General features: G+C 32.8%; 1 protein-coding gene across 3 annotated transcripts in view; it reads left to right on the top strand.

The window, feature by feature from the left end:
* Positions 1–12,659, top strand: part of Tpr2 (Tetratricopeptide repeat protein 2) — a 97,742-nt gene extending 85,083 nt beyond the window's left edge. For all 3 annotated transcript variants that reach the window (XM_065502208.1, XM_065502210.1, XM_065502209.1), the window contains exons 2-4: positions 2,986–3,438; positions 3,498–4,342; positions 6,691–12,659. In XM_065502208.1, coding sequence (XP_065358280.1) covers positions 2,986–3,438; positions 3,498–4,342; positions 6,691–6,776 — 1,384 coding nt within the window. In that variant the 3' untranslated portion in view covers positions 6,777–12,659. The remainder of the gene's footprint in view (positions 1–2,985; positions 3,439–3,497; positions 4,343–6,690) is intronic.
* Positions 12,660–12,972: the final 313 nt, after the last annotated feature.

Genomic DNA, 12,972 nt, shown 5'->3' with positions numbered 1-12,972 from the left:
AAAGGAATGATATTAATACAATCTGTATAAAATATGTAAAGAGGAGGAGTTAAGTTTACTTAAATATATTAAAGACTATATTGATTTATTATTTGAAAATTTCGAAGGCACGTAAGAGGATAGAAAAATATGTTTCAACACATTCACTTGAGGATCCCTATAAATCCGTAATAAATAATAAAAAATGTAGAGATCAGCTATACGTTTTCACTGGTCGTATCGGATCTTCGCTCCAATACGATCCGAGTCTCACTGCAGCCAGTAGCAACAGCTCAATGAACCGGTAGTTTTTTCCCCATGAAGAACTTTCGACGACTGCGTTCAATTTGAACAGCTCAGTTGCTTCCATTTGGTTGGTCCTGAAATTAGAAGAAATAAAGAGAGAGAGAAGTTTCGATGACAGCAGAGCTGTCACAACAAAGAGAATGGAAAGAAAAATGTAATCTTAGTTGGGAATAAGATGATTAGTTTAACAGATAGACGTTCAATTTGCACAACTCAATTCATTCCATTTGATTCGTCCTGAAATGAGAAGAAATAGTGAGAGAGAAAGAAGGGTAAATTTATATATTATTAGAAGATAGTCCAGTACAGAAGTAGTGTTGAAAGGTTGCCGAAAATATTGAAGAGAAATGAATGTCAGTCGACGGATTCAGAGCCAATTCCAGGTTAGATTAGCCTGTTTGGTTTCAGTAACCATCTGCTCTGCGTTCCAATAAAAACCCAGCGCCGAAAAGTGGCTGAAAATATTGAAGAGAAATAGCAGAGAAGGGAGAGAAGGCTCAATTATTATTGAGTCCAGTACAGAAGTAGTATAGAAAGGTTTCAGAAAATATGGAAGAGAAATGCTAGTAGATGGATTCAGTGCCAAGCATGTTTGGTTTCAGTAACCATCTGGTCTTCCTATTACCGTCGTCAGTACCTACATTAGAAACGTTTTCCTAAAAATCTAGCACATAGATCAACCAATAACGGACAGTGGCATCCTCTTCTTAATTTTGACAACTCCTGCATAAATCATTATAGAGAATGGTTGCTAAATGTGCAATGCCCGGTAATAAACCCCACCATATTACTTATTTATAAGGGTTGTAATCCAAGGAAGTATACCGTGGGATTCGATACAGTCCTAGCCATATCATCCCTGTGATCACACAGATAGGCTCTCTCTACCACCTTATTTGAGTGAAGTAATTGTACGCATCTTTAATGCATTGTTCACTCGTGGGCATCACGAGACATCATGGCGCTCCTTTTCGCTAAGTCGCTAACAATACAGTTGATGGCAATATTCCTGTGTGCATATAGCCATTTAAAAACTACTCTGGAATATATCATCGCCCTGTTCAAGAATACCCATTATTCGTATACCAGACTTAATGTTGTGTACACATCTGTTAGGAATTTGATCGCTGCTTGGCTTTCAATATATATGCGATTATTCATACCCGATTTGGGTTTCTAAAATACTTCCTAATCCCAAATTCCTGTATGTAAGCACCTACGCCAACTCTATCCCCTCTTTTGAAGCAGTTCGTGTAAATGGAGAGCTATTTCAGTGTGAATGGGAAGATTCTGTATACTGACATGGCGGTACGATATATTTCTCCATGCGCTTATCGCGTTAAGCCTAAATGCCGTGTTCAATGCCAGCTTTGTGGCCATTATATCCACCGGGATCCAGTTCAGTAGTATAAAAATCTAATTTATTAAAGTCGACCTCCGGTTATCATAATTGTCATTCTTAATACCCACTCAAAGAGTATGCAGTTTGAGACTTTGACCTCTGTAGGAAACAAGAGCTTCTCTAATTCAATATTTTGTTTCAATAAAGTCAGTTTAGTTTTCAGTGGTATTATAAGCGTTGGAATCCACATTATCGTTATTTAACTTAGTGACAAGTTTCACTTCTGAATTACGATCGCTGCAAATGTTGACTTGTTGTTAACACTCAGCCCAGTCTTCTCCTTTTAACAGAATTAAGAAGAATTTGAAAAATTGATCCTTCCATCTGAATCATAGCGATCTTTAACAACCATCAAGGTTCGTCAATTTCTTTATCTTCTTCGTCGTTGGGGCTAATAATCTCCAGATCTAGCTCTCTTAAGAACATCCTTCGGGTAGATTATTCTGCCTTCTTCTGAGTTCAATTCCTTAGGATCCTTCTTGGGTATTTTAGTTGCTGATTTTCTAACTTCCACAACTGTATTTTGACAAAGACAAGTCACTTAATTACTAAACAACCTGTGACTGTTAGGAATAGTACCTTAAATTCGTTCTAATTTCATGTCCCTTGTTGATAGATACTACCATTCGATACATCTTTTATCACCTTCTCCTCCTAAGTTCGGTTTTCAGTATTATGTCGTAGCAATGTAGTCAGATTTAGCTAAATGTAATCATTCAGGTTTTCGGTTTATTTACTGTGCTGATCGTATCTAGATCTAGCTCCTTCTGTGGCCCTTAAAAGATCCAGCTGCATATTCTCCTGGTGGGAAGAAATCAACAAATGTGTCACCTAGTAAACAACCAGTGACTGTTCAGAATATCACTGTCAGGGCTCTTTCCTATAAAATATCCCTTGCCTGGAATAGTCATTCTCGCGCCGTTCCCAACTTTCTCTTTTGTTCGGCTTTCGGTATTATTATGTGGTAGCAATTTGTCAGTGGCAGTGTAATATAGTTCTCTTGCCCTACTACTGGCTCATATAATAGCTTAAATGGAATACAGAAGCATTCGTTAAAATCCATAAAGGATTAACAATATTTTGGTCCGATTTTGCATGATAATCACAATATTAAATATCTTAAACCAAGTCATGAAATTTATTTGGGCATTGAGATCTTAATATTTTCTCCTTATATTAAAAATTTTTTACTAAAAAAAAATTAACAAATTAAAAAACAATTTTTTAAAACATAAACTGAAAATATTGCTTCAAAAATCCTCAAATACTAATTACTTTTAAATTCTCTCTAATTTTAGCATTGCTGAAGAAAAGAAAAACCTTGGCAACGACCAATACAAAGCACAAAACTATCAGTCCGCTTTGAAATTCTATTCGGATGCCATTTCACTATGTCCCGATTCGGCCACCTACTATGGCAATCGTGCCGCCTGCTACATGATGTTGTCCAACTATACGAATGCATTAAATGATGCCCGTACCGCAGTGCGTTTAGATCCTAAATTTGAGAAGGCGTACGTGCGCATTGCCAAATGCTGTGTAGCCAAGGGTGATATTATTGGCACCGAGCAGGCCATCAAGCGTATTGAAGAGATAGATGCTCAAAGTAATGCTGTCAATACGGAAAAACAGGCCGTACAACAATTGCGCCAATTAGAACAGACCATACAGACTAATTGCGAAGCAAAAGCTTATCGTAATGTTGTTTACTATTTGGACTCGGCCATAAAACTAGCGCCAGCTTGTTACAGGTATATCTAAAATTAATTTTGGCTGGGACATTTTATATGTTTTTCTTTTATATTCTTAGATACCGTCTTTTAAAAGCCGAATGTTTAGCTTATTTGGGACGCTGTGATGAAGCCGTTGACATTGCCATTAGTGTTATGAAGTTGGATAGTACCTCGGCTGATGCCATCTATGTGCGCGGCTTGTGCTTCTACTACACCGACAATTTGGAGAAGGGTATTAAACACTTTGAATTGGCCTTACAATTGGATCCCGACCATAAAAAGGCCAAAGAGATGCGCACCAGAAGCAAAACCCTTAAGGATATGAAAGAGAACGGCAATGTTCTGTTCAAATCGGGACGCTATCGTGAAGCTCAAGCTGTCTACACGGATGCCTTAAAAATTGACGAATTCAACAAGGACATCAACTCCAAACTTTTGTACAATCGTGCTTTGGTGCAATCGAAAATCAACAATTTGCGCGAAGCAGTGGCCGATTGTTCACGCGTTTTAGAAATCAATGACAAATACTTGAAGGCTCTATTGTTGCGTGCTCGTTGCTACAATGATCTAGAGAAGTTCGATGAGTGTGTCAATGATTATGAGACCGCCTTACAAATCCAAAAATCTGCCGAGATTAAGAAACTGTTGCGTGATGCGAAATTCGCATTGAAGAAATCAAAACGTAAAGACTATTACAAGATTTTGGGTATCACACGCAGCGCTGGCGAAGATGAGATTAAGAAGGCCTATCGCAAGAAGGCTTTAGTTCACCATCCCGATCGTCATGCCAACAGTTCGCCCGAAGAGCGCAAAGAGCAGGAATTGAAATTTAAGGAGATTGGTGAGGCTTATGCGATCTTATCGGATCAACGGAAAAAGATGCGTTATGATAGCGGTCAAGATATGGAGGAACATGAACAGGGTAAGTTATGGGTTGGGTTGGGATGAACTAGAACTGAACTAGAACTAGAACTGAACTAGAACTAGAACTGAACTAGAACTGAACTAGAACTGAACTAGAACTGAACTAGAACTGAACTAGAACTGAACTAGAACTGAACTAGAACTGAACTAGAACTGAACTAGAACTGAACTAGAACTGAACTAGAACTGAACTAGAACTGAACTAGAACTGAACTAGAACTGAACTAGAACTGAACTAGAACTGAACTAGAACTGAACTAGAACTGAACTAGAACTGAACTAGAACTGAACTAGAACTGAACTAGAACTGAACTAGAACTGAACTAGAACTGAACTAGAACTGAACTAGAACTGAACTAGAACTGAACTAGAACTGAACTAGAACTGAACTAGAACTGAACTAGAACTGAACTAGAACTGAACTAGAACTGAACTAGAACTGAACTAGAACTGAACTAGAACTGAACTAGAACTGAACTAGAACTGAACTAGAACTGAACTAGAACTGAACTAGAACTGAACTAGAACTGAACTAGAACTGAACTAGAACTGAACTAGAACTGAACTAGAACTGAACTAGAACTGAACTAGAACTGAACTAGAACTGAACTAGAACTGAACTAGAACTGAACTAGAACTGAACTAGAACTGAACTAGAACTGAACTAGAACTGAACTAGAACTGAACTAGAACTGAACTAGAACTGAACTAGAACTGAACTAGAACTGAACTAGAACTGAACTAGAACTGAACTAGAACTGAACTAGAACTGAACTAGAACTGAACTAGAACTGAACTAGAACTGAACTAGAACTGAACTAGAACTGAACTAGAACTGAACTAGAACTGAACTAGAACTGAACTAGAACTGAACTAGAACTGAACTAGAACTGAACTAGAACTGAACTAGAACTGAACTAGAACTGAACTAGAACTGAACTAGAACTGAACTAGAACTGAACTAGAACTGAACTAGAACTGAACTAGAACTGAACTAGAACTGAACTAGAACTGAACTAGAACTGAACTAGAACTGAACTAGAACTGAACTAGAACTGAACTAGAACTGAACTAGAACTGAACTAGAACTGAACTAGAACTGAACTAGAACTGAACTAGAACTGAACTAGAACTGAACTAGAACTGAACTAGAACTGAACTAGAACTGAACTAGAACTGAACTAGAACTGAACTAGAACTGAACTAGAACTGAACTAGAACTGAACTAGAACTGAACTAGAACTGAACTAGAACTGAACTAGAACTGAACTAGAACTGAACTAGAACTGAACTAGAACTGAACTAGAACTGAACTAGAACTGAACTAGAACTGAACTAGAACTGAACTAGAACTGAACTAGAACTGAACTAGAACTGAACTAGAACTGAACTAGAACTGAACTAGAACTGAACTAGAACTGAACTAGAACTGAACTAGAACTGAACTAGAACTGAACTAGAACTGAACTAGAACTGAACTAGAACTGAACTAGAACTGAACTAGAACTGAACTAGAACTGAACTAGAACTGAACTAGAACTGAACTAGAACTGAACTAGAACTGAACTAGAACTGAACTAGAACTGAACTAGAACTGAACTAGAACTGAACTAGAACTGAACTAGAACTGAACTAGAACTGAACTAGAACTGAACTAGAACTGAACTAGAACTGAACTAGAACTGAACTAGAACTGAACTAGAACTGAACTAGAACTGAACTAGAACTGAACTAGAACTGAACTAGAACTGAACTAGAACTGAACTAGAACTGAACTAGAACTGAACTAGAACTGAACTAGAACTGAACTAGAACTGAACTAGAACTGAACTAGAACTGAACTAGAACTGAACTAGAACTGAACTAGAACTGAACTAGAACTGAACTAGAACTGAACTAGAACTGAACTAGAACTGAACTAGAACTGAACTAGAACTGAACTAGAACTGAACTGGAACTGAACTAGAACTGAACTAGAACTGAACTAGAACTGAACTAGAACTGAACTAGAACTGAACTAGAACTGAACTAGAACTGAACTAGAACTGAACTAGAACTGAACTAGAACTGAACTAGAACTGAACTAGAACTGAACAAGAACTGAACTAGAACTGAACTAGATGTTTGGAATGAATGGGTAACAATTTTTTAATTCCGAATTAAGATTTTAGTGAATTAAGCTCAAAATAAATTAATTCGAAGCTCTAAACTAGAATTGAACTTTTTTATTTATGAACATGTTGCTCAATATGAACCAAACTGTAGTTTTATGAAACTATTTTGTTGGAATTACATTTTATTTTTCCTATTTTAAAGTTTAAATTAATTGTCTTTTTCTTCTTTCAGCTGACTTTGATCCCAATCAAATGTTCCGTCACTTCTTCCAATTCGGTGGTGGCCCCACTGGCCAATCATTTGGTTTTGAATTTTAAACAAAAAAGCTAAAGAAAAAAGTTGCGTTATTACTGACATCTACAAAAAAGAAAAACAAAAACTCTTGAAAACAACCAACTACACCACCCGCCGTCGTCGTTGTCATCCTTAAACATCCCTATTAAATGTTAAACTCAACAAGAACAACAGCAACAACCACATAAAACGCAACAACCAACTAAAAACTTTAAAAATTAATAATATTATTTTGCATGTTCATTAAAATTAATAAATAAATAAATAATAAAAAAAACAGAAACAAATATTTAAAAACAAAAACATAATTTATGAATTTAAATAAAACTTTAAACAAAAATTTAATAAAAAAAAAACTCAAGATATTCCAACAAATGCCACGACAGACAACAACCACAAAAGAAATTAAATAAACGTCATGTTAGAAAATATCAAATAAATGTGGACTTAATAGAAAAACCCACTCTTCAAAGCAAGAAATAAAATTGTTAAAATAAAAACAAACAAAATACTAATAAATATATAAAACAAATATCAATATAACTGAGAAAAGCAAAAAAAAAATAAACTAAAATATAATAATAAATAAATAAATACCTTCTAGAAAAACCACAAATTATACTTAGATTAAACCTAGATTTTACAAAACAACACAATGAAAACAAACAAACAAAATAACAACAAAAAGGATAAAAGAAACAAGAAAATCCAGAATTTATTAAAACGAAATTGTAATTTATTTTAAAATGATTTCTTTTGGTTTGTCACAGGATTTCACACAAATTCTACTGTCTTGCAGCAAATATTCATTGTATAATTATAAGATTTTTTTTTTACTTACTTGTTGTGTTGTCCTGCCCTCCTGCTCTTGCAGCAACAAACTTCATTAATTTTTCATGTTTCTTTAGCTTCTTTTAGTTATAAGTATCTTTTTTTTTTGTATGCTTTTCAAATTATTATTACTATTATTTTTAGAGACGTAAGAATTTTTCTTTTTCTTTATTTTTAATTTTATGCAAGCAAATCATTTGTTAGTTTTGTTTTGTGTATGACTATGATGAAACATTTATTTTGTTTGTAAATTCTTTTAAATTTTAATTAAAACATCTAGTTTGACAACTACTAGTTGCTTTTTTAGTGACTTTAGCTGTTGATTCTTTTATTTAAAAAACTAATTTTTGGATTTTTCTGGGAAATTATTAGAACAATAAAGGATTTTAATGTGAAATTTATTTCAACTAATTCTGGAATGTAGAATTTTTTGTCTCTGAGAAAACTATTAATGAGTTTCGCTGGGCATTAGTGAAACATTAGGGGCCAATCAGAACTCTTAGGCATTTAGTGAAATTTTGAGCCATCATGTTTTTTTTTTTAATTCAATTTTGGGTTTCTTACACTGTAGTAAGCATTTGAAAATATGATCAAAATAAACTGTGTCCGAAAACAATGTTGCTGTGCGAGGTCTTACAATGTAAGATTTAGGTGTGACTTATCCTGTAATTGAATATAGATTGGTTTTATGTTACATGATAATACTTTTAGTATTCAAAGTATGGTTGTCAAAAAAATGTTTCCCGTTGAAATCTGCATGAAAGAAAAGTCTCAAAAAAGTCAGAAGAGCAACTGCCATTAATTGATCTAAATAGGTAGAATTAAACGAAAACTGTATCAAATATCGTAATTAGCTAGTTTTCACTTTGTTCGCGAGCGATTTAATTACAACTCAATGGGTCAAAGTTTTTTCCCCTGGAAAAATCAATCGATCAGAGTCGAAATGTTACAACAATAACTGTATGTTCTATCAGGAATCAGAAATAATCGTTTTCACTTTGTTTTTTAGTCACAACTCATTTGAGACAACTAATTTGTCCTCTTATGTTATATTAAAAGAAAGGATACAAGAGGACAATCTCCAAAAAAAAAAATAGCCTGGAGAACAAAAACTAAACACCAATCAATCACTATAAAAACGAAAATTTTTATCAGGGATCCAAAAATAATCGTTTTCACATTGGGCCTTTTCGGAAATGCATCACTGCGCTGCATTTGATGCGCATCTGTGATTAGTTTGCGATGCTGATGTAAATTAGCTGATGCTGATGCGCAGACAATGGGCCTTTTCGGAAATGCATCACTGCGCTGCATCTGATGCGCAGTACATTCTAAAATGCAAAAGTTGCCAACACTGCCCATTTTTGTGATGTTTGATCGTTTTTTGCGCATCATCTGTTTCACTGTTGCTTTTTAGAACTCAAGACATTTGCAGTTTTGCCAACTTTTGCATTTTAGAACGTACTGCGCATCAGATTCAGCGCAGTGATTCATTTTCGAACACGCCCATTGTTTGCGAAGGAATTAGTTACAGGATCCACTAATTTGGTGCTTTTCTCCCAAAAAGCATAAAGAACAAAATGTAGACAGCAATCAACTACTGTATTATCTGCGATAGACAAATGTTTGTTTTCACTTTGTTCGCTAGCGAATTCGTTAAAGTTTAGGCTCCACACATTTTGTAGTTTTGAGATACCTACGGGCTAATTCTCGCATTCGTATACTAGCGAATGTGATACTAGCCAATGTGATTCGTATTATTTTTGGGATTCTCTATCGAATAAAATGTATAGAAATTTATAATTTCTAGCGGGCTAGTTTTCTCTCGAATTCTAATAAGCTTTCGAAATTTATTTTGGTTACGAAATGGGAGAATTTGTCCCCTGAAAAGAAAAGATGAAAGGAGAAGGCAATCTCTAAAAAAACAAAACTGAAGAACAAAAAATAAACAGTCATCACCTACTGTATGAATATAAAAATGTAGAATTAATGGAATGTTCTATCAGGATTCTATTTTCGTTTTCACCTTGCTCGCTATCGATGTTAGTTACAGCTCATTTGGGTCAACTAAGTTTAAACTTTGTGTTATCTAAAAAGAATACATAAAAAGAAACAGCGATAGTTAAGTATAGAAATATAAATTGAATTAGAATTCAATTCAGATATCGTTGAGTGGTGTGCTGGCACAAGCACCAAATTGCCTCATATTACTCAGTTTTGAGCGTTGTAGTCGCCATCATACAGGCCTGTGACAGAATTCCATTTCGATCGAAAGTGGAATTAATTCCGTATTTCTCGTTTTCAGAAAAAGTAAAACGAAAATTTCTTTCGGAATGAAATCACTTTCAGTTTTACTAAAATGTTTTTTTTTAATCAATTTCTGTAGCACAAAACTTCACTTTTTTTTTAATAAAAAAAAACACACTGTCAAATTAAAATCTGAAATACAGAATTATTAAATATATTTAGAATTAACAAATTATACGGGATCTGAAGAGCCTAAAACGAAATCGATCAGAATAAAAACTACGGAATTGAAACCATTCCAAACTAATTGTGTGACTGCATTGATATTGTTTTTTTTTTTTTGAAAAAATAAAGTTCTTAACTGTACGAGTATCCAACTGTCACGCCCAGACGATTTATAGTTTTTGAACTGTAGATAAGTCCTTCAAACTCAAATATGAGCTCCAAAAAGTGCGCACATAAATATTATAAACAAGCAACTGTAGATAACATCCTTTAAAACTGCCACAAAATTTCATGGATGTGAAGCATTTTTGCTTACATTAAATTAATACAATGGGATATTTTATAAAGCTTAATTAATGTATAAAACATTAATTCGTTTAAGGCTAGAAAAAATATAGCGAATTACATTTGATTGCAATTTTTGCCGCATACATCAATAAGTCATACAAGCGAATAATATTTTTTTTAATTAAGACTTGACAAAGCCAATAATACTTGAAAAACAGGTTATTTTCAAAATCATCTATCAACTTACGAATAATGTTCGTCAGGAGAATTTATTACAAAAATTTTCTATCAAGGAACGAAGAATTATAGTGAGGATATAATTCGAGCATATATAATTTAAAATTTCAAGGCAGTTGATTGAAATCGTTTTTAAAAACAAATAGCATTGAAACAAAAAATACTTTTGATGAATTTACTTGTTTCGTTCTGATACATTTAAACCAATTTTAGTCACATTTGTTGACTAAGTTATTTTCAATTACTTGATATTTGTCATCTGGGCTGTATTATGGAAGAAAATGATAACCCGCTAATCTAACCAAATTCATTACAATCTTTCAAATTTATCATTTTGAAAACGATCTATCTCCATCACATACAGTTAATTCATATTTATTCTTGATAAAATTCTTAATGCTAAATTGGCAACTGTTGTGTGGATCTTTCAAGATGTTTTAAATTAAACATGAGTTTTATGAATCAAACGATAACTTGTTAATTCAAGTTACATAGTCTTGAATTCGCTCGGAAGTGAAATTTTTATTCGCGAATTTAAAATAAATGTCACGCAAATTTCCAAAAAAAAAGAAATTATGTAGTAAATATTATGTAGAAGTAACCTAATAACTTCTAGAAACTAATAAGCTGCCAACTGTTTAAAGAACTGTCAAATCCAACATTGGTTGTTGTATGAAAAACAGCTTGCCTTCACTTGACTTTGGATGATCATATCGGTTAAATGAGCGTTTATATTGTTGATAAACGATCTGGCGAAAACTTTGGGTAATAAGTTTTGGTATTCTTGTCGGCTATTCTCATTAAGAACTTTCAGACACTGTGGCTTGTTCACATACATCCGTGACTTGAAAAAAAGAACGATAAAGTATGAAATCTGAAACTATAATTCAAGCGATCTTGCCGGTCACTGTAAATCTTCAAAACAAGAACGCATTCTTCAAAATATCCATTGTCTCTCAATAGTGTGTGTGCATTGTAACCATCAGTTCCTATTCATCAATTTAGAGCAATAAAAACTGTCCCAACATGGTTCTGTGTAACAGTGTTACACTCGACATACATATTTAAAAAAAATCAAGTCCGATCCGACATATGTAACTTCTGACAAATATTCATGCATGTTTTCGTTGTCCAAATTTTTAAAATTTAACTCAAATGACTGTTCGGTTCTACAGACCGAATCATGACTTTGTGGGTTACTCCTTAACTCGATTCGTATATTTGAATTTGTATGCTGAATGTATTGTAATTCTTCATTTTAGCTATTTGTTTTTAAATTTTAAATTTTTTTCTAATTTCTTGCTATTTACTAATAATTTTTAATTAAATTACTCAAAAATTTTTTAGTTTTATTAGAAAAAATTCAGTTTTAAATTTGGTTGTATCCTTTAAAAAATAAATATTTTATTTCTTTGCTAGTTAGATACATTTTTAATAAATATCATTCGAACCTAGCTGCTGGCGTATACATATATTCAACATAAAATCCCTTCAATTATCTCAAATAAAATGTTTGTTTTGCGAAATTCTTAGTAAATCTGTTTCAACATTGCTTCCCAATTTCTTTCTAAAATATTTTAGTTCTTCACTAGTTAGATAAATTTTTAATAAAACTTCTAATAGAGTATAGATTCAAAACAAATTATCTTCCATAAAGCTTAAATAAATTATTTATTTTTGGGAATTTCTTAGTAAATCTGTTTCGCATGTTTCCTCCAAATTTCATTCTTACCTCTTTTACCTCAACTAAAATCTTAAACAATTTGTAAAACTACTATTTTTAATCTGTTGCTTTTTTTCAGCTAACTATTTTATATTTGTATTCATTGATATATCTCTAATAATATTTTTTAAATAAAAAAATTACTCAACATTTAAAAGTATCTACTATTTAATACTTATAATAAATTAAAAACAAAAGAAAAATAAAAACAAAACTTAGTCATTTATCTAATATTAATAGTTATTGGTTATAAGGTACATTGAAATGATTATTATTATAAAAAAATAAAACAAAATTACAAAGAATTAGTAATATATACAAATGGGTAAATAAATAATTATAAATAAAATAAAAATTGGTTTAGTTTACTTTCTTATCAATGGTAAAAATTAGGGTTTTCTAATTATTCAATTTTTCTCTTGTTCGAATAAAACGAATAATTGGTATAAGAGATTTTAACTTGTTCGAATAATTCGATCACACGTTTAAAATTAATCGAATTATTCGAATAATTAAATTTTTTTTAAAAAAGTAAAGAATGAAGTTTTGACATTCGAAAACAAAGTCCATCACTAAATTGTCAACAGAAATATTCTGATCAGATTAACTGCCGAACAATCTACAAAACAATTGACTAGCAAACCCATTAGTTTCCGTTTTGGAGCTAT

The sequence above is a fragment of the Calliphora vicina genome, chromosome 2 (assembly GCF_958450345.1).
Source record: "Calliphora vicina chromosome 2, idCalVici1.1, whole genome shotgun sequence".
In the NCBI taxonomy this organism is placed as follows: domain Eukaryota; kingdom Metazoa; phylum Arthropoda; class Insecta; order Diptera; family Calliphoridae; genus Calliphora; species Calliphora vicina.
The sequence above is the reverse complement of the archived record's forward strand: the minus strand, read 5'-3'. Positions and strand labels throughout refer to the sequence as shown.